Here is a 22830-nt window from a genome sequence, read left to right on the forward strand (position 1 = left end):
GATCTGCATATCACTTAATTAAACCAGGTCATTCCTGGAAAATAATTACCTTCAATTATGATAAAAAGAATTCTGTGAAAACAGAGTGGAAATTATTCTGCCTTTAGTGAGGAATTACACCACTGGTGGTTACTGAGGTTAAGCAAAGCTTTATGTGAGATGGTGTCCAAATAGGGGGTGGGTTATTTACTGTAACTGCTTGAAAATTCTGCTGTGTGTGAACAATGGTTTTAGATTACCTTCCTGCTTCCTTTTAGATGCTGTCATTTGTCTTACAATGATCTCTGTAAAAAGTTTTTACTAAGTTTTAAATGCTCACTTGAAGGATCATGTTTTGACTGAAAGTCCATGAGGCATGGAATTCTGAGTCAGAAAAATCACAGCATAGCCTGTGCTACCTGTTGAATTACAGGAGCCTGGGGTAGAAGGTCGTGAGGTGACCCCTGTTTGCGTTTTAGACTTCTGGTCAGTGGCCATGTCTGCTGGTGATCTTCCCAGTGAAATTCCACAAAGCCAGAAGCCTCTAAGACATGCCCTCGTGGACATGAGTGTCTTTTCTAAGGAATAGGTTTTTAAACTAAGGTTCAGAGTGGTTCCCCAGATTTATCTAGGTAATCCCGAGGCTTAAGCATTAACTCTTTTGTTCCCATTACTAGGCAATTTCCAGAAAGAAGAAGGTTCTAAAACATTTTGTCACCATCCTTATTGTGCGAAGCTAAACCTGAACCATTTTCTGTCCCCCTCGTCTCCCACACCCCCGACAAAAGATAACTTTAAGAAAGACAGCAAGTCTCACTTGTGTCTTTAAAGAAGAGCCAAGCTTGCTCTGAAGTCTCTGCACGTCTCTCCTGCCTCTGGCTGGCAGGGAGTCAGCAGCCCTCCTCCTGGCTTTGCCCTGGGGCGAGCCACCTCCTCCTGGCGGGGACTGTGTTTCTCACTGAATGCGAGAAGAACCCAGAGGACAGGACCCTTCCAGGGCTAACAAGGGCACGCACTCAGTGTGACCATTTTAATGGATATTGAAATGCTGGCAGCTTGCCAATGCTCGAACTATTTCCAGAAGCTTTTTTCAGTCTCCTCTTGCATGCATTGGCAGTACAGGCAATATGTGTCTGTAGACTTTCAATGTGATACCTACTTAGATACTTTATAAAACTTTATACTGTTGTTTGTAGTCATGTTTTTCTGGGGGGAAAAAACTTTTTTTTTTTTTTTTTTACCATTTCTCCAGGACTCTGGATCGATTTGGAAATGTCCTACAATGGGTCCTTTCTGATGACTCTCGAGACCAAAATGAATTTGACCAAACTAGGTAAAGAGCCTCTTGTTGAAGCCCTGAAGGTTGGAGAAATTGGCAAAGAAGGGTAAGGGGCTATATGAATTTACTAATCCAACCCTGGGGAACCAACTTCTCCCTCCAGCCTTTGAGAAGCACTCTGATATGTAGTAGCCTCAGTGTTGATTGAACTTCCATGTAAGTGCTTCCCGACCACAGAGGATTTCAGGGGACGGTTTCCTGGTTTCATCCCCCACAGACTGTGAGTCCCTACCTCTGCTCAGTGCTTTTGGCCTCAGTGCTGCCGGTGGGGCACATGGTATTGATGACCCAGAAAGCATCCCTGACTCAAACCAGCAGGGCAGGCTGCACAATAAAATGCTTTGTGAAGAGAATCATCAACCAGAAAGTCCCTCCTTCAGCTTGCAGCCACAAAGAGCAGTACGTGGGCCAGGCTAAGGTCCTTAGGAGGTCTGCCTGCTTTAATCACAGTCAGGGTTATTTATAATTAGACGATTGATTTCATAGCCAAGAGGGTGCTTCTAAACTGTTTGAGGAGCATTTCCCCTAAATAATAAATACACTGTTGATTTTCTTAGTAAATTCCTCTTTGTAGAAGATGGTGCATCTGCTCCTGAGTTTGTTTGATTTAGTAAATACTCTCAGTTCGTGTGATAGTTAATGAAGCTGATTTTTTTCTTTTTCTTAGATGCCTAGACTGGATAAGCTGGGACTTTCACATTTCCACACATCTTAAAAATGACTGCTTCTGACCACAAATTTAGATTATATTATTGTTTTTACCAAACTGATCATGCTCATTAGAGCCTGCTTCTCCCATCTTTAGCCCCTTTGCATGGACTAAACAGCACAATGATAGGAAAATGCCACGAGGAGCCACCTTCTCAGAGTCTGAATATAAATATAAGACACAGGCTCTTCGGCTTGTGCTCAGTCACGATGCTGACCTAATGCTTGTGTTCGTACATGAGTACAGCACAGTAGATAGGGGTTAGGGGAGCTGGCACATACATTTGAAAATGTTCTTTCACTGAGATTTTTCTGGTTTATCCAGGTTACTTAATGAAAATGTTCCTATTTTTATTGTTGGAGAACTTAACGTGCTGTATGCAATCTAACCTGTATCTGTGCTGTTTTCCTTTCACTTTTCTACTGTTGGGTAAAATGTGTGTGGATTCGGCAATCTGTGGATTGTATTTTCCGGTGAGTGGTGTTCCTCAGCTCTCCATGCAGCATTTCATACCCTGTCAGTGCTGAGTCTCGTTTGGACCCATGTGACACCATGAGGAAGCTTGTCCTTTCGCTGTGTTCCTGGACATAAAGACACCATTTGTAGACCTGAGAGGATTAAGATCAGGAGTATTTAAGAGGCTTTCCTGGTAGGGAAAGTCGTTCAGACTTCCTTGGCGTGAATTGCACGGTCCTGACCTAGCCCTCTAGTCAGACTCAGCTTCCGCCCCTGGATGCCCCGCCCAGCCCCATGCCCTGTCCAGCGCCATCAGTCCAGTCTCATGACACCAGAGTCGCAGGACCAGCTGCCGATAAAACCCAGCACCTTAGGCAGAAGCAGTCTTGAAAATGAGGCCTAACTACCTGGGAGCGGGACAGAGCAGAGCTCAGTCAGAAGCTTTTGTGCAGGGAGCCCTTCCTGGAAATGGCCCTGTGCTGGCCCAAAGCCGCTGGGACTCCATTGGAAAGAGGGGTCTTGGCAGCAGGTGGGCCCCACCACGATCGGGCCCCTGAGATCTTTGCCGCTTAGGTGTCCCACGTTCACTGTTAGTCATACGGCTCTCTTGGCGCAATTTCAAGTTCATGCACTCTGGCTGATCACAGGATGGACATGTTTCTAAGCAAGCAGTGCTTCTCTAGACTGCATGAAAAAAACCACCCTGGTTTAGGAATATGATGGCCTTATGTTTAATTTGTAATATATAGCTAAAGTCATTTTTTTCTAGTAAGAGTCGTATAAAATATTTTGCTTCTTGTGAGGGTGTTAAATGTTAAATATTGATGTATAATTGGTTGTCATTTAATTTTAAAAGCAAGGAAAAATGCAATTCAGAAGCACTTCACTTGTGAGAAAAAGATCTGGAAAAATGAGCCCTTAACCCTTTTTTGCATAAAAGGCCCCCTTGGGAATCTGAGAACTCTAGATCCTTCCCCCAGAAAATGCCTACAGAGGGCACCGTTTGGCTCACAGTTTCTGGGAACTTTGAGAGCCTCCAAAAGCCCATCCATACATAAGAGCCTTACCCCAGAAGTGATTCGAGGACCCACTTCTCAGTCAGAGCATAGACTCAACCTGAGGCTAGAGACCAGACGAGAGCAGAGTCCGTGCACCTGCCTAGTGCTGCCCAGCGCTGACATTTCCCTGAGGAGGCCTCTCCCGGAGCAGCCTGTCTGTGCCTGAAGTGCCCTCCCTTTAGCCCGAGGCCTCCTGTCCTGGGCCTCCCTTCCGGGCAGGGCTTGTCCAGAGCCCACCTCTGCTTTGTCACTGTTTTTGTCAGTCCCCTTTCAAGGGTGCAAATGACTGCCCATGGGGCGTCCATGAGGAGAGGCTGCTCAGCCTGCAGGCGGTCCTACTTTGCATTCTCAGGTAATCATCCCACAGGTGGTGTTGAGTTGAGGTCTCTGCCCTTTCACTCTGGTGAAGGCCCTTCCCTTTGAAATGTGGGTACACTTTATGTTTGCAGACCTGTTTCCTTTAGTCTTTTTATTTCCCACCTAATCTTGTTACATATTGGAGTTATGGTAACTTTGGGGCAGTAAGGCACTCAAAATAGAATTCAGGTGGTGAGCTGATCAGTCCTAACTTCAGGAGTCGGCCTGAGGGGACCTCAGCAAGTCAGTAAGGGAACTGCTGTGCATAGCGGCTACTCTTTAAATGGACAAGTGCACTGTGGTGGGGCATTTCCTGGAAGGCACCTGCCCATGCTCCAGCCCTGAAGCCTGGCTGCTGTGCCAGTCCCCACAGGGAGGACTCCTGTGACCTCTGTATTGAGCCACTAGTCCACAGTATACCTTGGTCCACCACCCTGTCCCGAGACCCTCACGTTCTGGGAGACCAGTGCTTGTAGCCCACACTGTGACTCAGTCTAACTGCGTGTGTGCACGCTCATGGTGTGTCTGTGGCACACGTCTGGATCCAGTCTCTTTTAAAGAAAATGAATGCACTCTCATGAATGTGTTCCCCCTTAAAGCAGTCACCTAACTGGCCTGTTTAATTATGCATCCTTCACTTAAAAGCGTTTTTTTGGAGCTGCTTTTTAGAGTTGCCTCTGGAGTCTGTGACATTGTTTTAACTATTCTGAGTGACAGCAAATCATCTCGCTTTCTAGATGGATTAGATCTTTGAGAAATTGCCGTAAGTCATTCAGCAATGATGGTGGTTATATGAGGCTAAGAAACGTTTGATTTAAGACAGAGTATCAGTGATAAAATAATCCACTTTTTCTTATGTGTCTGACTACCAAGCACATTTCCAGAAAGATTTTTAGCAGAGGCAGCAAAACTGGAATAAGCCTTTTCAGGTGGCACTTTGAAAGGATATCACACTCATCTGGAATTCTAAGGTGTGTTTCAAAGAAAATAGGTTTATCGCTTTCTAGCACATCTTATATAAGAATGTGCAGGGTGTCTTTCTCTGAAATTCATGCCGACATCATAAGGTTGAGATCACAAAATGCATGTCAGTTATCAAACTTGAATATAGCCAAACATTTCGTTACACTTTTAATTAGTAATTATTCGGTGCCTCATAATACAGCTTCCCAAGCAGAGAGCAGAGGTACCATTTGGTCAGAATCAGAACTTCATGTCATCTGAGCTGTTTTAACTGATGTAGCACTGTCTAAATTATTAACTTCAAGCCACGAAATTTGTCCTGTTCTCTGTCCTGCGGAGGATTAATTTGGGAACCCAAGAACTCACTGCAGTGCTCAGCCTTTGGCATCTTCTGCCCCAGGTCTGGAAGCTGCCAGATGACAGATACCAGTGGGGACTGGAGGGGGCAGTGGTTCTGCGGGGTTCACTGTGGTCCAAGATCTTGAGGTGGCCCTTTGTGCTGGGTAGATTCCTTTCCAGGCATTGTTAGGTCTGAGCCGGGGCTCAGTCATTTTACTGATGGAAAAGTAAGATAGGTGTCCGAGATGGTCGTTTTATCTTTGGGGATTTATCTCCCTGACTTTCTTCATCCCAAGACCCAGTGTAGACTTTCTTGGGAATCATATCTTGCTCTGTACATTTTATATAAAAGGAGAGCTCTCTGAGTGCTGCCTAACCGTGGAAAGCTCTGAGATGGTTTTATGATCAGCGGATACACATGAGCATTTCCTGGATTAGCCAGGCCTCTGATGAAAGGAGGAAGAGTCAGGTGCTGTCCCCGTGGCTAGGGACAAGAGGCTTTTGTTTCTGCAGAGGGAGTTTCCTTTTAATGATACACTCAAGCCTGTTGGCTCTAATGTTTCAGAGCCAGGGTTGAGGAGGATCCGGGTGTCCTTCCAGGGAGGACATTCTCGCGGTCCTCTTACAGCTGGGCTCCTGTTTCAGGGCGGAGATTTCAGTACCCACCGTCTCCCCAGTGCTGGGGCTTCTGCTGGGCTTTCTAGTCCACACTGGTGGGTGTGCTCTGCCCTTGGGTGCCCCTGGCCCTTGTTGGCCAGGAGATGACTGCCCCCTGGACTTCTGGTGGTCCCAAGGACAGCATTTGAGGAAGACTCTAAAGGAGTACACCTGCAGGGAGATAGGACCTAAATTGTGCTGCCTTCCCCTGCCCTGGTGATTTTGTCCTTATCCAAAATACAAGGCCCACCCTCTGCTCAGTGACCATTGGTAGCTTAATAGTGTTCAGAGACTACTCTGTCCCTTGCTTATTTCATCCACATTGCCTCTAACCCTCAGAGATGGGCCCTGCCGCCTGTCTTTCTGAAGCAAAGCCACCATCCAGGGAGAGAGGTGCTTTTTGTGGGTCCAAAGCTCTACCAGGACCCCCCACAGTAGGGGGAACCTCGATCACTCACCACTGCTGGTGATCCAGCAACCCCCAGGCCTCTGGAAACTGAGGCTCCACCCTGGAAAGATTAATGAGGGACATTGTTTTCCAGTGAGGTTTTTTTATTCCTGCATTTTAAAAACAGTTTTAAATTTGTACTTCTCCAGAAAAGTTCCTGGGTTCTCAATGTCAGTTGCTCCCTAGAGTCCTTGAGATTTGTACCTTGTGGTGGTCTTTTTCTGTGACCTTCAGGAGCTGGAGCAGACATGGGGTAAGATACATAATTTCACTAGGAAGGAGTCTTGAACCAAAACTAACTTGGAGGTAACTTAGCCAGAAGGCATCATAGTTGTTGAACTCAGCTGGAGTCAGCGCACTTGCCTGAACATCCCTGTCATCAGTGAGGTGGTCATGTTGCCAACATGAGCTGTCACCTCACCCTGCAACCATCCTTCTTTTCACTCACCCTCCCATTGACCACGCTGCACTGTTGACGAAATCACTGCATTTTATGTGACTGCATCATGCTCCCACCACCTGTCTTTCTGACGCATGCGCGGAATCGAACCCTTCAGGCCCAAGTCCTCTGCGGTCCTGCCAGGGGGCTTGGTGCCAAAGAGTCTCCCGGGTAAATTGGGCCAGTCCGAGGACTCGGGTTGGGCCTCTTCTGCCAGGTGGGAGGTGGGTGGGAGAGAATGATGACAGATTGATGGCGGTGGAACGCGTGCTCTTCATAAGCAGAGCCGGGGCGCGGGGCGGGCGGGCTGCCTGGTGACTCCGCCCTGATCAGTTGCAGGCCCAGGGCGTTCTGTCTGGCCGACAGCGACGAGGAGTCCTCCAGTGCTGGCTCCTCCGACGAAGACGACGCGCCAGAGCCCAGCGCGGGAGACAAACCGCTTGTCCCAGGGGCCGAAGGGTGAGTGGACCCAGCTTCTGGGGTCTTCCGGGGTCAGGGCAGCAAGTTGGGACTGAGCCTTTTTTGCCTTTTCCTGTGATTTTTTTCCTCCTTCACACTGAGTGGATGGTTTTTGCATTAATAACTCAAAGCCAGTGGCTTAAAATTCCAGGCCCCAAAGCAAAAAGGCCAGTATAGCTTTCCTTAATTATGAAGGTCCAGATCAAAATGGTTTTCTCAGGCCACTGGAGTGGGTAATAGAGAACTGAAGGGCATGGTTATCTGAAGGAGCATGAATGACACAACACCTCCCCCTGGTGCTGGTGGGGCGCACTACTTGCTTGTTGAGCTTTCAGTTCCTCCACAGCTGAAACATTCAGGTGATTTCTTGGTGACTTTGGAAAACATGGCTTGCTTAGCTGATCTTTGGGATCATGAACTTCATTCCAGGGCTCCCTTTGCCTGTTGACTGGACTGTGGAGTGATCAAAGTGCTTAAGCAGCCTCTCTGTAAGGATCTTTTAATTATTTAAAGTGAATGAAGAAACTAAAATGATAAAGAAATGAGATGATTCAGAAGCATTTGTAAGAAAATATCAACCTATTCACTTTGAAATCCTACAGAAGCTGAGAAGAGAATCCAGACGTTTGAGGAGTTGGCACTAAAGTTTGTGTGTATTATTTAAACTCTACTCATCTTCTAAAGAATAATTGCTTTCCCTCACACACATATTATTCCTGATACCCTGCAATGGTGGAGGATTTTAGGAAGCAAATATCTTCTCTTCTTAGGGCAGACCTGATACAGAAGCTTGCTTTCCTGGCCTGCTAGCATATCAGCTTGATGTAGCTTTTTTCTTTGGATGTTTCTAAGGCCTTTGACAAATAGTTGCTGCTCAAAGTTGGTGTGACACCATCTAAAAGGCAGTCAGTCAGTTCCTGTGTTTTGTGTCCCTGTGGGTGCAGCATGAGTTCTTATTTGCTATATAGAGATGGTGAGATTTCTCTAAGAGGACACTGAACTTATATTCAGTATTTGAAGGTTACAAAGGGGAACAGGTGAGATGCCCCTTCTGCTTACACTGTGAGAACTCGGTCTGACTCTCTGTCAAGACTCAGGCTCTGTCTGATGTCTACACCTTGTCTAAGTAATAGTTCTGAACTGAGGGTTATTTTGTTCCCCTCAGAGGACATTTTGCAATGTCCAGAGACATTTTTTATTGTCATGACTGCAAAGGAGCGTGTTATTGACGTGTGGCAGGCGAAGGCGGGGGTGCTGCTAAACACTGTAGATGGGACAGTGCCCACAGCAGAGAATCACCCAGCCCAAAACATCAGTGGCGCTGCGGTTGAGAAACTCTGGTCTGCAGTAAGGTGAACACGGAGCCACCAAGTTTTTGTTTGGGAAGGAACAAAGTTCATACTAACACCTGTTTGTGTCTCTCATTTAAAGGTATGTTGGGGGTCATCGGACAAGTAAGATTATGAGGTTTGTTGATAAAATAACCAAGTCAAAATATTTCCAAAAAGCCACGGAGACAGAGTTCATTAAAAAGAAGATTGAAGAAGTTTCCAATACACCCCTGCTACTAACCGTGGAAGTTCAGGAATGTAGAGGAACCTTGGCGGTCAACATCCCACCTCCCCCGACAGACCGAATATGGTACGCAGAGGGCCCCTCAGGGACAGCCGGGGTTCCCCTTGTTGCGTGACCCTAAAAATCCCAGCCTGCTTACCCTTGACGTTGTGGAAAGTACCTTCCCTGGGCAGAAGGACTTGCAAACGTTTTTCGTGGAACCTTAATATTAGTTGTAAATCTAATTCTGCTTCCTTCTGTGAGTAGTTAATTCACGTATTAAGACTCATCTCCACACGCTTGGGAGAGTTAAGGTTAGTAGGTAAAGTTTGTGGGATGAGCTGTTTCTATTCTTGGTCTTCCTCGTCTCTCAAGTCAACCCTTCCCACCAGTAGGAAAAACTGTCACTTGTTAGGGCTCTTAACTCTCTGCCTGGCCTGGGGGGTAACTGCTTCACCTGGTCAGTCCTCAAAGCATCTTGGGGAGACAGGGCCAACCTTATGCCTGCATTACAGGCAGGGATCACACATCCAGCAGAATCCTGGGTGGTTAGGGAAGGCCCCCCTAGGTCAGACCTGGCTGTTAAGGATGCAGGAGCGTGTGTGCTTGGTAGTTGTGGCAGAAGATCTACCTAAAGAGTTGTCATTTAAATGAACCAGTCGGTCTTAACCCCACCTCATACCATAGTCACCTGGGGACTTGTTAAAGCTGTGCCCAGCCTGTCCCCCAGGATTCAGGGGCTGGGGAACTAAGCCAAGATTGAGAATCACTGAAGTAAATTACTCGTGGGTCCAGCAGAAGAAAATCACTGTCTGTAAATTTCAATTTCAATTTTAAATTGACATTCCAAGTCCTATAAAATGTGCATAAGGATATACAGGGATTGCACCAAAGACCTCATTGTACCATAAACCACACTCATATGAAAAAGACAGTTCTGTTCTATCATAGAGTGAAACCAGCATGCTGGTCCACATCCTTAGTGTTCAGAAGGGCTAGTAGGAATGTTCACAGAGGATTTTTTTAATTCACTGATCATTTAATGATGATAATTGTGTTTCCCAAGAAAAACTTTAAAATACCATTTTAGACTTTTTAAAGTAATATTTTTACTGGGAAAACAAAAGCCTATAGTCTTACCATCCTAAAATAACCACTGCTAATACCTCACTGTGTAGTTTTCCAAGCCTAATAAAAAACTTTTTTTTTAATATTGAGAGTTGATACAACAAGCTTTGACTTACCAGTTCCCAGGGCCACTGATCAGTAGGAGTTAAAGGCCTCTAGGATGGTGCTACCCATTGCATGCTTGAGTGCCTGACTGTTGTTATCGATCCACCAAGATAAGTGTAAATATCAAGAGTGTGGAGAAATATTTATAGCAATTTGCCATTTTAATTGTACAGGCATACCTCGTCTTACTATGCCTCACTTTATTGAACTTGTAAGATACTGTGTTTTTCACAAATTAAAGGTTTGTGGCAACTCTGCCTTGTCAGATGACGGTTAGCATTTTTTAAGCAATAAAGTATTTTTAAGTTGAGGTATGTATTTCTTGCACACTTAATAGACTACAGTGTAAATATAACGTTTAGATGCACCAGGAAACCAAAAAGTTCCTATGACTCATTTTATTGCAATATTAATTTTATTGAGGGGGTCTGGAACAGAGCCCACAGTATCTCCAAGGTGTGCCTGGATTTTTCAAAACATTGGTCCATGATGGATTGAAGTTTTTAGATAGTTTGATAGCACACAGTCTCTTGTCTGGATATTTTTCTCACAATTCTGAGTGCCAGTCCACTCTACTGAGAAGCCATGATAATCATGATGTGGAATGTAGAATGAAAAAGCAGGTTACAGAATATTCTCTATTTATATACGCAAATTAGGAGTATGGAGGAAATTAACCCCACTTCTGTCAGTGGTCCTGTCTTGGTGAGATTCAGAGAGAGGCAGTGTCTTTTATTTTCTGCTTTATATGCTTGTATATTTTGGGTTTTGTAACAGACATATACTACTTTCATAAAAATAGAAACAGAAAAGATCCTTGCTATTTTAGAAAAAAAAAAAACAAAAAAAAACCAAAAAGCAATGCCCAGGTCATGGACTTTCCCAGTGGCGTTTCCTGGCTTTCTTAGTTTGTCAGAACTGTTCTCAAGTTATCACACCCCTGGGTCGAGGGACACAGGGAGTTCACAATTCATACTTGTTGCATTGAATTATCTTTTACAAGGAGTTTTCAGAAGAAGAGAACATGTAAGTAGTGATAAAGCCTCATGTAAATGAGGAATATTCGCTCTTGGTACTATTCTCTTCCTTTCTTTGCTTCTAAATGTGGTTATTACTTATCTTCTTTTAAAAGGTACGGTTTCCGGAAGCCACCATTTATAGAGCTGAAAGCTCGGCCAAAACTTGGAGAGAGAGAAGTGACTTTAGTTCATGTGACAGACTGGATAGAGAAGAAACTGGAGCAGGAGTTTCAGGTAAACCTGCAGTGTCATCCAGTGTTTCACGCTGAGTCTAAAAGCTCTGGGTAGAACAGAGGTTCTGAACTTCATGTGGGTCAGGGTTCACCTTTGAGAATCTGGCGAAAGCTATGGACTCTCATCCCAGGAAAGAACACATATGATCAAACAGGCGGAACACTTCAGGCACACCTTCAGAAAGTCTGAAACTCATCCACAGAACCCTGTCCAGTAGTCTTCAGAGGAAACCCAAAAGGTAGGGGTCAAAGAGCAAAATGACTGTCTTGTACCAGCAGGCCTGGCGAGGGTTCAGCCGTCCACCTGCTGGGGCCATCTTTGGACTTTTTGTTTGGGTGGAGTATGGAATTGGCCAGCTAGTAGCACCTGGCCAGCAGTCAGGGAAATCGCTCCTGCCTTCTGTGGTACCCACCTTGCTCAGTTTGTTCATTTCAGCATTCATGGAAACCATTCCATGTGCCACTACCACCTACTCTGGGAGTCCAAAGATGAATCAGGCCTGCCCCTCCCGTGCAGATCTTCTAGAGTAGTCTTGAAGTTGACTAAGCCAAAGCTCGTTCTCCAAGCCTGTCTTCTGCATTCTGCCACCAAAGGTAACAGCAGTGTAGCTGAGGCCCCGGAACGAGCTATTTCTGTCAAGTTTTCATTAGATATTTGAGGCACAGTTGTCTTTTAAAACTTTGAGTTAACAGTTTACTTTGTAATGAATTTCACCTTTTGAAGAAGGCCCCTATTATTTTTGCAGTGGTGTATTTTGAGTTATTGCCTTTAAAATTACATTTTTATTATTTAAAAGCTATGGGTTAAATATAACTAAAAACCCGTTTCTGGGAAGCTTAATCTTATCTCCAAAGGAAGAGTACTTTGAACCTAGTTAGGCTAAAGACAACCTCATGCCTTCAGTATTTTCCCTTTTGTCTTACCTCCCTAGGTCCTACATTAGGGATTTGAGTGGGTCATCTCTTTCAGGGGCATAGGGGTCGTCTCTTTTAGGGGGCAGACTTTGGGGCCTGGTATTTTTGAGGCAAGTTGGGAAGTTGAAGGCTAACTGCTTGCATTTCTCCCATAGCCACCTGTTTTGTTTTTGCTTTGGTAAGAAAGCACAGCTGAAGTTGAATACATAGCTAAAATTCACTTACATAAATCAATTTATAAACAGATAGGTAAAGCACCATTCCTATCAATTACGGATTGTCCTTCAGGTCTTCACTGTAGTGAGATTTCTTTCACATGTAGCTCTGATTCTGGTTTAAAAAAAAAAAAAGCTTGCATTTTGTTGCTAGGATTTAAATGGATAAATTCACTTGGAATATGTGCTTTGGATATAATTTGGAAATACTGTGAGCAGCTTACGCCAATTCTCTTAGAATAATGTTACTTATCATGAGTAATTTTATTATATGTACATGAAATCAAAGGCTCCTTCTGCCTGAGCGTATTGTGTTCTTGTGTTCACATACTGGTGTGAGTCCTCCACACTAAATACTGTTGAGGAATCAGTTTGAAACATGTAGGAAAAGTTGTTTCATATTATTTTAAAAACTTGCCTAGAGCCTAAAATTACAGTCAGAACAGAGGAGGGCAACAGCCTGAGAAAACAGAGCATTCTTCCACATGGCTGTTCTTTCCCTCCACAGAAAGTTTTTGTCATGCCAAACATGGACGATGTTTATATCCCTATAATGCACTCAGCCATGGATCCTCGCTCCGCATCCAGCCTCCTGAAGGACCCACCTGTGGAGGCTGCGGACCAGCTGTGATAGGTGCAGGTCTGGTGTTCCCAGTATTAGGAAATGGAGCTCAAGGTTTGGGGTTCTCGGCTACCATCTGGGCTGTGGCACTGGCCTTCCCTGGTGTCACAGCTTCTGCCCTCTGCCTGCCCAGGCCCACTCCACCGTCAAGTGTCCAGACTGCCTGCTGCAAAGCTCTGACTCGGCAAAGGAAACTGGAAGAATCATCAGTGGATCCAGAGATTACAGGTGACTCACACCATGGCTTTTCTACCAGTTTTTTTGTGGCAGCAAAAGAGCACATGAAGAGCAAAGCTGCACAACTGAAAGGCTTCCCCTTGCCTCCTGACGCCTCCAAAGCTTTTCCTCAAGCAGCCAGTGCAGTGGAATGTTCTCTCACTTATAGCCTGTGACGCAGCCCTCCACGTGCAGAGAATGTCACTGTGGTTACCTGTGTGGAGGGTGGGAATGGAATTTTGTGAACTGTTCCTTTGGTGATAAAGACATATGCATAGCAACCTACTCTTAGTAAATCGTGCGTTTTGGAAGCAACTAGCCATAGAACATACACTCGAACACTGTCAGCTGGGGCGGGGAACAGTGGGATTCATGTGAACACTGGGCAAAGCCATGAGATCAAACCATCCTCTGCCTTTTACCAATGAGCTAAATCACCTGGTTTCTAACTTATCTCAAATGTTTTCCTGAGACAAGTGTATGTGAAAATGTCAAACACTGCACATGACTGGAGTGGGGCCAGAAAACCAGAGCCACTGTTTTTTTCCAGCTGGCACCTCCTGTGTGCTCTGGAAAGCTTTATGTAGGCATCTTAAATGCTTTGTTAACTGGTTTGGGATGTTTTGCAAATTTCCTTTTCTGATGGCCAAAATGGAGAACTGCTCTTTAACATCTTGAGTCTAGACCAAAACTTTGCCCAACATCAAACACTACAGATCTCAAAATTAATGTGACACTTAACATTGCCAACTTTATTTTGTGCATTTGTGTCAGAATATTTAGTTTACAAGTTTCAAGTCTCCCTCAAATTGCATAATTTGCTTTGAGAAGTACACTTAAAATACAATTTTTAAAAATTAAAACTGCGTTCAACAAACTTTATCTTGGGTAACTTTGGACAACTTACTTACATCTGTGGACAAAGCTAAGTTTTTTAAACAGCACCTTGCCTGAACATGACTTTAAAGAAGTTAATATATTGAAAAAATATTTGAACCCTTACTTGATTACTTTAATTGCACCATTAAAATATGACTTAAATTATTGGACCATTCCAGCTGGTGTACTGTTCTAATTTCTCATTGTGTAGGCCAATTTGCCTGTCAGCCCGCATGTCTTGTTAATTGGTCTTATTTTTGTGCAATAACTAAAGGCAAAGGACTAGATGCACTACTGTGTAGCGATTACACGACTGTATCCTGTTGCACTTAATCAAATAGTATGTGGGGATTTACAATCTTTACAAGCTTGCATTGTTTCACAAAATAAAGATCTCATGTCAAATACTAGGTAAGCATCTAAGTTATTTGTACTTAATCCTGCTTAGATAACAGGGACAGAATAAACTCGGTACAGGGCTCCTGGGCCCTCAGCTGCCAATAGCAGCCTGTTTCTTCGGTGATCACTGTACCTGTCCTAAGGGTCCAAGGTAGTCCTCACCACACTGAAATATAAAGTAGGCACTATTATCCTCAGTTCATATTTTAAGAAGTTCTGCTCCTGAGCTGGAATTTATACCAATCACCTACTAATTTTAACTCAGGGCCCCCTCCCGTTACTGACACCAAAGCAGTTAAGACATGGTGCTTGTGAATACTTTGCCCTTCGGCACATTTCACCTAAGCCCAAGAGAGATCGCTATCGCCTAGATCTGGACTATGGAGTGATTGTGCGTTTCTTTAGTGCCTATGTTGTGCCCCGCAATGCACATCTAACTCACCTTCACAAAACCCTGCTGTGAGCTATCTGGGGCACATCTAAAGCAGCAGTTGGCCCTAAATGTAGGCCACAGTCGGATTCTCATCTCTCCTCCCTGAGGACACCATCCACGCCGCAGCTAACTGAACGACGTCTCCCGTAGGTTTTTAACCCTCGTTTTGGGGGCTCTTTACAGGCCCCCATGCCCAACAGTTCGGTGACGCCGTGTGGCTCGCGGTTAAAAGGGCCGCCGCTGCGGGGGCAGACGGCCCCAGTTATGCGCGAGCGCGTGCTCTGGCGCTGCAGCCTGACCCCCGGCGCCACGCGCAGGCGCGGCGAGGGCTCAAAGGCAGCGCATCGCGACAAAGAACACAAGATACTAGCGCTGGGGTCAAACCGTTTTATTTAGATTCGGAGGAAGGTCGAAGGGCTGGAAGAACAAGTAGATCTGACGTCCTCGTCCGGCCCGGATCTGCAAGAACGAAAGCAGTGGATTGTAAGTGTGCCCGCAGGACCGCTCCCTTCCCACCGCCGCCGCCGCTGCAGCCAGGCTCAGACTCTAGTTCGCATCACCCTCGTCAGCAGTCTAACACGTGCTTTAATTAGATGTCATCACCGCTGGCCACCCGTCCTCCGCTCGGCTCCCAGGTCCCAAGTCCCGGGACAGATTAACTCACCTCTCCAGCTTCACACTCGCTGAAAGGAAAGGGAACGGGTCCGGCTTCTCCTTAAAGTAGCCGACCGGAGGTGGTTGGGCGGGCTTTACCGCTATTAGCCAGTAGCAGGCCAGATTGTCGGTCACGTGACTTTAAACTGGCCTAATGATTGGCCATACTCTCTGAGTCCTCCACAGTATAGAATGGTTACACGCCAACCATAGAGATGGGCTTCCAGGAACGACTGAGAGTCGCGCAGTGTCTTAAATTCTGGTTTCCTTCCCTACGTACGTCGTCAGCTTATAATTAGTTCATCTCACTGTAGTACAAAACCTCGAAACTTTAGAAACCACAGGACGCAGGTAATGCCTAGCCTGCTTGAGATATTCTGTGCTAGGAGCTAGGCTAGGAGCTGAGGAAATAAAGGTGTTAAACTAGCTTTGCCCCTGAATTTAACGTAGACTATACCGGTAGAAAAAGCTTGTGTTTGAAAGCGCGCTGATGTGCAACCAAAAGCTGCCTTTGTGATGAATTCGCCTCGTGACCTTGATCACTTAGCCTTTCTGAGCCTCAATTTGTGAAAAACAGGAAAATCAAAAAAGTAAGTGTTGTAAGGAGTAAATGAATTAATGTCAACCGCCTGGCACATTCTGAGTAGTAAACGAATGTTTGTTTTTAAAGGATTGGTATGACGTGGAAGACTTATGTGACTGCTATACTGTAATAAATGCTAAAATAGAGCTATAAGCAAACTACTTTGGAAGCCCAAAGGAGAGAAGGCCTAACTTTGGGAAAGATGAAAGTACTTCTAAGTACTGAGCTTATGTAGTGAGCCAGGCCTATTTCTCACAAGTGGGCAGCAAGAATATTCCCCTGCCCGCTGGGTTCGATTTACTGGGAGAGGAAACAGAAAACAGACCAGCACAATATCTGGTTATCTTTACGTCCTTTGCATGTTTTTCGTGGGAATTCTTTTCCTTTTTTTCTCTTAACTTTTAATAAGGAAAGTATATTGTTTGTTTGTTTTGTAATAATGAAAGCATTTCAGCCTGAGTTTGTAGTTGAATAAGATTCTTACCTTCCTTATTTTCTACACAGTCTTTATTTAAATTTAGAAATTCCTCCTTGATCCAAAACAGTAATTATTTTGGCAAGTGTTTTGTAACCTCTATATTGACTTTAAAAAAGAACAAAAGGCATAGCATAAGAGCTGTGCACTGAGTGTATTCAGTGTCTTACTGAGAAATATAGCATGAAACACAGCCCTCAGACAGCTCTGAGAAGAGGTGAACTGAAGGAGATAACTGAGGGGCCAGGATATATGTGATTTTTTTTTCCCCTGGGATAAAAACATGTAGTCAAACATCAAGGATGATTGCTAATCACAAAGAGCAGATATCTCAAGGCACACTGTGAGTGACTGCAGTGGCTCATGGCTTGATCCTTGCAGAACTGGAATGGCAGGTAACATTTTTTTTCTTTACAATGATTATTTTTGTTACTGTTTAAACTTCTCTTTTTAATTTTGAAATTTATGACATTGTGGTAGTTTCTACACTGGGAAATGAATTAATGTTTTCTTTGTGGTCTAGAATATGATCTGCTTTTATGAATGTTCCACAGATTCGTGAAATGAAGATGTTTGCACTATCAAGTGCAGATATTGACATGAAATGTTTATTAATTCAACCTTAGTTTTAATTATATTGTCCACATCTCTGTGTATTTTATACTTGATTGGGAGTGTATGTACTGTCATTGATTAATAGTGATATGTTAAGATTGTGCTTCAAATACCAAAAGCAGGCAAGGATGTAAAGCAACAAGAACTTCATTACTGTTTGGGAATGCAAAATAGTACAACCATTTTGGAAAAGAGGCTGGACAGTGTCTTGTAAAGTTAAACATACAGTTACCAAATGATATGACCCAGCAATCAGTCCCTGGGTATTTACCCAAGAGAATGAAAATTTATGTTCATACAGAATCCTATACATGAGTGTTTATAACATTATTCATAATTGCCTAAAACTAGAACCACCTAAAAGCCCTCAGTGGGTGAATGGGTGAATGGTAAGCAGTTGAGATACTGCCATACAACGGAGTGCTACTCAGCAATAAAATAGAATGAACTATGGGTACATGGTGCACTATGAAGAATCTCAGAGGCGGGAAAGGAGCCATTTTCAAAAGCCACGATGGATTCGTGTCTTTGCTGAAGGTTACACTGAGCTTCCAGCAGCTTAGGGGTGTCTTTAGGGGTCAGCACTATGGCAGAAGGCATCAAGACCAAAATCAGGAACTCCCAGACTGCCCGCTTTGACAGCTGCTTCCTCAACCAGAACCAGACCAGGAACTGCTGGCAGAACTACCTGGACTCCCACCACTGTGAGAAGGCAGTGACTGCTAAGAGGGGGATGTCTCCGTGTGCTAATGGTACCCGTGTATGCACAGGTTCCTCTGCCCCATGTCCTGGGTATCAGCCTGGGATGACCGCCCGGTAGAAGGTACATTTCCTGAAAAGATCTGAACTGGCTCCACCCCACCTCCTCTCCCTTTGTCCTTCTCCCTGGGGTGGTGAAGGGGAACTTGGGTACACGGTGATCCCCACCCTGGGATCCTGAATCATGGCTTAACTAATAATAAATACTCATTGGAAGAACAAAGGCTGTGTATGTGTAAAAGAGTTGGGTGATCAGGCTGGAAGCTGGGATGGAATTAGTGCCTTGACCAGTAAGAAGGACTAAATTCAGGGTGGGTTTTTTTCTTTTTCTTAATTTTTCTTTTAATAAGCTTTGACTACCTCTTTTTTACCAGACAACAGAGTGAGTGATTATACAAAATAACCTCAAGTTCCTGTGTGTGCTAAAATTTATCTGTATGTTCTCCTTTATTATCTGTACAATTTTGAAAAACATGTTTTGAACCACATGAAAATAGTATAATAAAAACTCTTATGTACCCATAAAAAAAGATGCTATGATTCCATTTATATGACATTCTTGAAAAGACAAAACTATAAGAATAGAGAATAGATCAAAGAGCTTTCAGGCAATTCAGGGTGTGGAGAGCATTTGACTACAAACAGCAGCAAAAAGGCATTTTTTAGGGTGAGAGAAGTTTTCTGTGTCTTGATTGTGGTAGTGGCTACATGACTATGCAGAAGATTTCATTTTAATGTATTAAATTTTTTGACAAAAAATTAAAGTTAAAAAATACACTTCAGTCATTTTCCTTGATTGTTTCTATTAGTATTTGTGCATTTTGAGGCTATGCTGTTTATTCTTATTATGGTTTATAGCTGACAATACTTCCATCAAGGCTTACATAGATAGATCTATGTATAAAATAACACTCTAAGCTATTTGTGTCTTTCCCTGAGTTCTGATTTATCTTCCATTAGCATTACTACTCATGTCTCTTTTTGTTTGTGTTTGTCTGATATAACTGCCTGTCCATTTATTTTTTTGTATCTTTTTTTACTTGTAAAATTATTTATTTATTTGTTTGTTTTGATTTACCATGTTATATTAATTTCTGGTGTACAGCATAGCATCCGTTTATTTTTTTAACCTTTCCATATTATTTTGTTTTTAGTGCACCCTTTATATGAAGCATATGATTGGATTATAGTGTTTATCCTAATGTGACAGTATTTGCCTTTTAAAAATTCACTTAAAGATACATGCACCCCAATGTTCATAACGGACTGTTTACAGTAGCTAAGACACAGCTAACCCAAGTGCCCAACAGACAAATTGCTTAGAAGATGTTGTGTGTGTGTATACACACACACACACACACACACAAACACAATACAGCCATAAAAAAAGAATGAAATATTGCCATTTGCAGCAACATGGATGGACCAAAAGAATATTATACTTAGTGAAATACATCAAAGACAAAGACTATATGATGTGGCTTATATGTGGAATCTAAAAAATTATACAAATGAATGTATATACAAAACAGAAACAGACTCACAGACATAGAGAACAAACTTATGGTTACCAAAGAGGAAGGGACAAATTAGGAGTATGGGATTAACAGATACAAACTACTACACATAAAATAGATAAGCAACAAGGATTTATTGTATAGCATAGAAAACTATACCCAATATCTTGTAATAACCTGTAATGGAATATAATCGTCAAAAAGAACAAATCACTATGCTCTACACTTGAAACTAATAACAATAGTGTAAATCAACTATACTTTAATTTTTTTTAATTCTTTTTAAATTTTGATTTTGAAATATCTGCATACAAAGAGTACATATAAACTATATGTGTGATTTGGAGATTATTAATAAATTGAATATTCATATACTCACCACTTAGTTTAAGAGAAATGACATCATCAGTAACTTTGAAGCTCGCTTTTTGCCCCTTCTGATTACTTTTCCCTCCCTCACTCTCAGAGAAATCTTGTACTGAATTTTGAGTTTGTCTGGTTTTTCCTTTTTTTTATACTTTTGCTTCACACATTTGTATGTTATTTAGTTTTGCCTGACTTTGAACTTTATAGGAATAGAATATACTGTGTATATTCTTCTGTGACTTACTCTTTGTATTGCTTAATATTGGTGTTGTTCAAGTTGTGGTGTGTAATGCAACTGGGTTCACTGCTGTGTAGCATCCCAGGACACAATTACACTGCAGTTTATACATCTCTTAGGTTAGATGTTTACAATATCTTCTAGCTTTTAATATTTCAAACAAAGCTGCTCTGAACCTTTTTGTGTGTATGCAAAAGTTCCTTTGGGGTATGTACACAGACGCACAATTGCTGGGTAGGCCCATTTCCAACTTTCTAGATAATACCAATTATTTCGCAAAGTGGTTGCTGTAATTTGCACTCCCACATTGGCCTACATTCTCACCAATTCTTGATATTGCCAGACTTTTTATATGTTTGCACTATGGTGAGTGTAAAATAATCTCTTTATCATTGGCCATGGGCCAGGTACAGTCACATGTCTTGTCGATTTAGGCCTCTTAGAAATGCTGAATCAGCATTTTAATCAGGGTTTATTGGCTGTAAGTGATGGAAACTCAACTCAAACTAGCTTGAGTAAATAGGGGAAGGTTTGGTTAAATCGGGGAAGGAGAGCAAGTATTTTAAGAGGAAGGACGTGGAAGTTGCCAGGCCTCTTCCAAGCTGATCTCAAGCCAACTAGAATCAGAACCCAAGCTTGTCCAGGGCTCCTTGACTGCACTGGTGCTTCTTTTTACTTGTCAACCTTTTTCTTTTGTATTGGCTTTCTTTACAGAATGGAGACAGCTCCTGGGCCTCATACCTCCTAGCTTTGCCAGTAGAAAGGAAAGGAGTCTCTTTTTGTGACTCTAGTTGGAGCCAGATTGGGTATAAGCCTACCCATGGGTCAAGTAAAGGTGGTCACGTGGGTAGCTGTTTTGGCCAACTGTTATTGTGTAACAAACCAGTCCACAACTTAGCGGTTTAAAACAGTAGCCATTTTATTATTTCTCACAGTTCTATGGGTTAACTAGACTTATTATCCAAAAACTGGGTTTGCCTCTTGGTGGGTGTCAAACCAAAAGACAAAACCAAGCCAAAGATCGGGAGGATTTATTACTTCAGCAAGTAAGGGGAACACCTGGCATTGTACGCAAAGCAGTGTCTCCCAGAACAGCAAAGTTGGGGAAGTTTTAAGCAAAGGGATACCCATATTTGGGAAGGGGCTTGAGTAGAGGAGAACTCAGCATAGAACTGGGGTAAAGTTTGACAGAGTCCGGGCTGTAGTTGATTGAAGTCACGATGACCAGAAAAGATCAACATCATTCCTTAGGTACCGAATCAGTCTGGGATCTTAGCTTTAACCACCGCCCTCCCCCCTGGGCGGGGCCCTTAGTTTGGGCCGAACTCAAAGACACAGATCAGGTTGTTACGTATGTCCCCTGAGGAGGAGCTAGGACTCTATTATTGCTGAACTATTGTTTCTTTCTATTGCTTTTCCTTTGTTCCTTCCTTCCCTCACTTCCCTTAAAATCATTCATTACTGAGACTTGTTCAAGGGCAAGCATCGTGGCCACGCTTAGATCACAGAATGACTCAGGCCAGTTCTCTTACATCAAGAAAGCGATGCCTGGTTCTCTTTCTCTGGAGACCCCCTATCCTATCTGCTTACAGTCTCAGCTAAGAGGGTCTTCTGTTCCATGTGGTGTTGACTGAGGTCACCGTGGGGCTTGGCTGGGCTGGAACATCCAAAATAGCTCACCTAGATGGCAAGCAGCTGGTGCTGGCTGGCAGCTGGGAGCTGTTGATTAGAACAACCCCATTCTCCATGTGGTCTGTATGTGGCTTGGGCTTCTGCCAACAAGGTGGCTTGGTTCCAAGAGGGAGCATACGAGAGAGTATGGTAAGAGGAAGGAAATGGAAGTTGCCAGGCCTCCTAACCATGGGCTGGGAAGTCTCAGAATGTCATATCTGGTCAAAGCCAGTCACAGGGCCAGTGCAAAGGAAAGAGAAATAGCTCTCCCTTTTGATGGGAAGAGCAGCATGTGCATATACGGGGGGAAAATATTGTTTGGGGCCATCTTTGGAAACTCGCTACCACAGTAGATTAAAATGATTGGCTTCGCCTGGGCAGGTGCACATTAGGGGAGCGTCAACGCCACCTAGCATGACTGCCCCTCTTACAAGGTTGGCCCTGATTCCTGCTCGCTTGCTCCCTCTGGGGTCTGGCAGTGATAACAGCTGAAACCAAGCAGGTCCCAGGAATTAGGGAAGTGAAAGAATGCAGAAACAGGAAAAGCAGTTAAACAAGAAGAATAAACAATTAAAAAAAAAAATCAGGGATAAAACAGAGTCCTGGTTCCTCTTTGGGGGATACACATGACAATCTGACACATATCTTTGAGTTGTTCTACAGGAACTAAGGTCTCCCCACCCACACCCAGGTGGAGGATGGTGACTACATGCAGAACACAGGCAGGTAGACCCCAGATGGATGATTAAGATTCCTTCAACTTCACCCTACCTCACCGCCAACCAATCAGGAGAAAGTCATGCCCCCTGCAGCCCTCTCCCCAAATGTTGCCTTTAAAAACCCTTCCCTGACAGCCATCGAGGAGTTCGTGTCTTTTGAGCATGAGCCACCCATACTCCTTGCTTGGCGCCCTGCAGGTAACACTGTGCTTTCCTTCACCACAACCCCGTATCAGTAAATTGGCTTTGCACCAGAGCGGTCAGCGAACCCAGGTTCAGCTCGGTAACAGTCCCTTGAACACAGTAAACATT

The 22830-nt window shown here is 43.7% G+C and overlaps 2 protein-coding genes and 2 non-coding genes across 8 annotated transcripts in view; 2 read left to right on the forward strand and 2 right to left on the reverse strand.

The window, feature by feature from the left end:
• Nucleotides 1-14499, forward strand: part of TEX2 (testis expressed 2) — a 98480-nt gene extending 83981 nt beyond the window's left edge. For 3 of the 5 annotated variants that reach the window (XM_064495662.1, XM_064495664.1, XM_064495663.1), the window contains exons 8-12: nt 1232-1364; nt 7078-7203; nt 8635-8844; nt 11123-11243; nt 12881-14499. In XM_064495662.1, coding sequence (XP_064351732.1) covers nt 1232-1364; nt 7078-7203; nt 8635-8844; nt 11123-11243; nt 12881-13003 — 713 coding nt within the window. In that variant the 3' untranslated portion in view covers nt 13004-14499. Of the gene's footprint in view, nt 1-1231; nt 1365-7077; nt 7204-8634; nt 8845-11122; nt 11244-12880 lie in introns of those variants that run through there. The other 2 variants (XM_064495665.1, XM_064495666.1) reach the window with 2 other exon arrangements.
• A 632-nt stretch (nt 14500-15131) lies between these two features.
• Nucleotides 15132-15264, reverse strand: LOC116158015 (small nucleolar RNA SNORA76). The gene has a single exon (XR_004142245.1). It is a non-coding gene; the product is annotated as a small nucleolar RNA SNORA76 (small nucleolar RNA).
• Nucleotides 15265-15458: 194 nt separating this feature from the next.
• On the reverse strand, nt 15459-15527 carry LOC116157997 (small nucleolar RNA SNORD104). Its single transcript, XR_004142227.2, has one exon. It is a non-coding gene; the product is annotated as a small nucleolar RNA SNORD104 (small nucleolar RNA).
• Nucleotides 15528-15614: 87 nt separating this feature from the next.
• Nucleotides 15615-18230, forward strand: LOC116157797 (cytochrome c oxidase subunit 6B1-like). Its single transcript, XM_064495667.1, is given in 2 exon segments — nt 15615-17973; nt 17976-18230. Coding segments are annotated over 2 exon segments (258 nt in total). The 5' UTR covers nt 15615-17834; the 3' UTR covers nt 18095-18230.
• The last annotated feature ends 4600 nt before the right edge of the window (nt 18231-22830 follow it).

The sequence above is a fragment of the Camelus dromedarius genome, chromosome 16 (genome assembly GCF_036321535.1).
Source record: "Camelus dromedarius isolate mCamDro1 chromosome 16, mCamDro1.pat, whole genome shotgun sequence".
Taxonomy (NCBI): Eukaryota; Metazoa; Chordata; class Mammalia; order Artiodactyla; family Camelidae; genus Camelus; species Camelus dromedarius.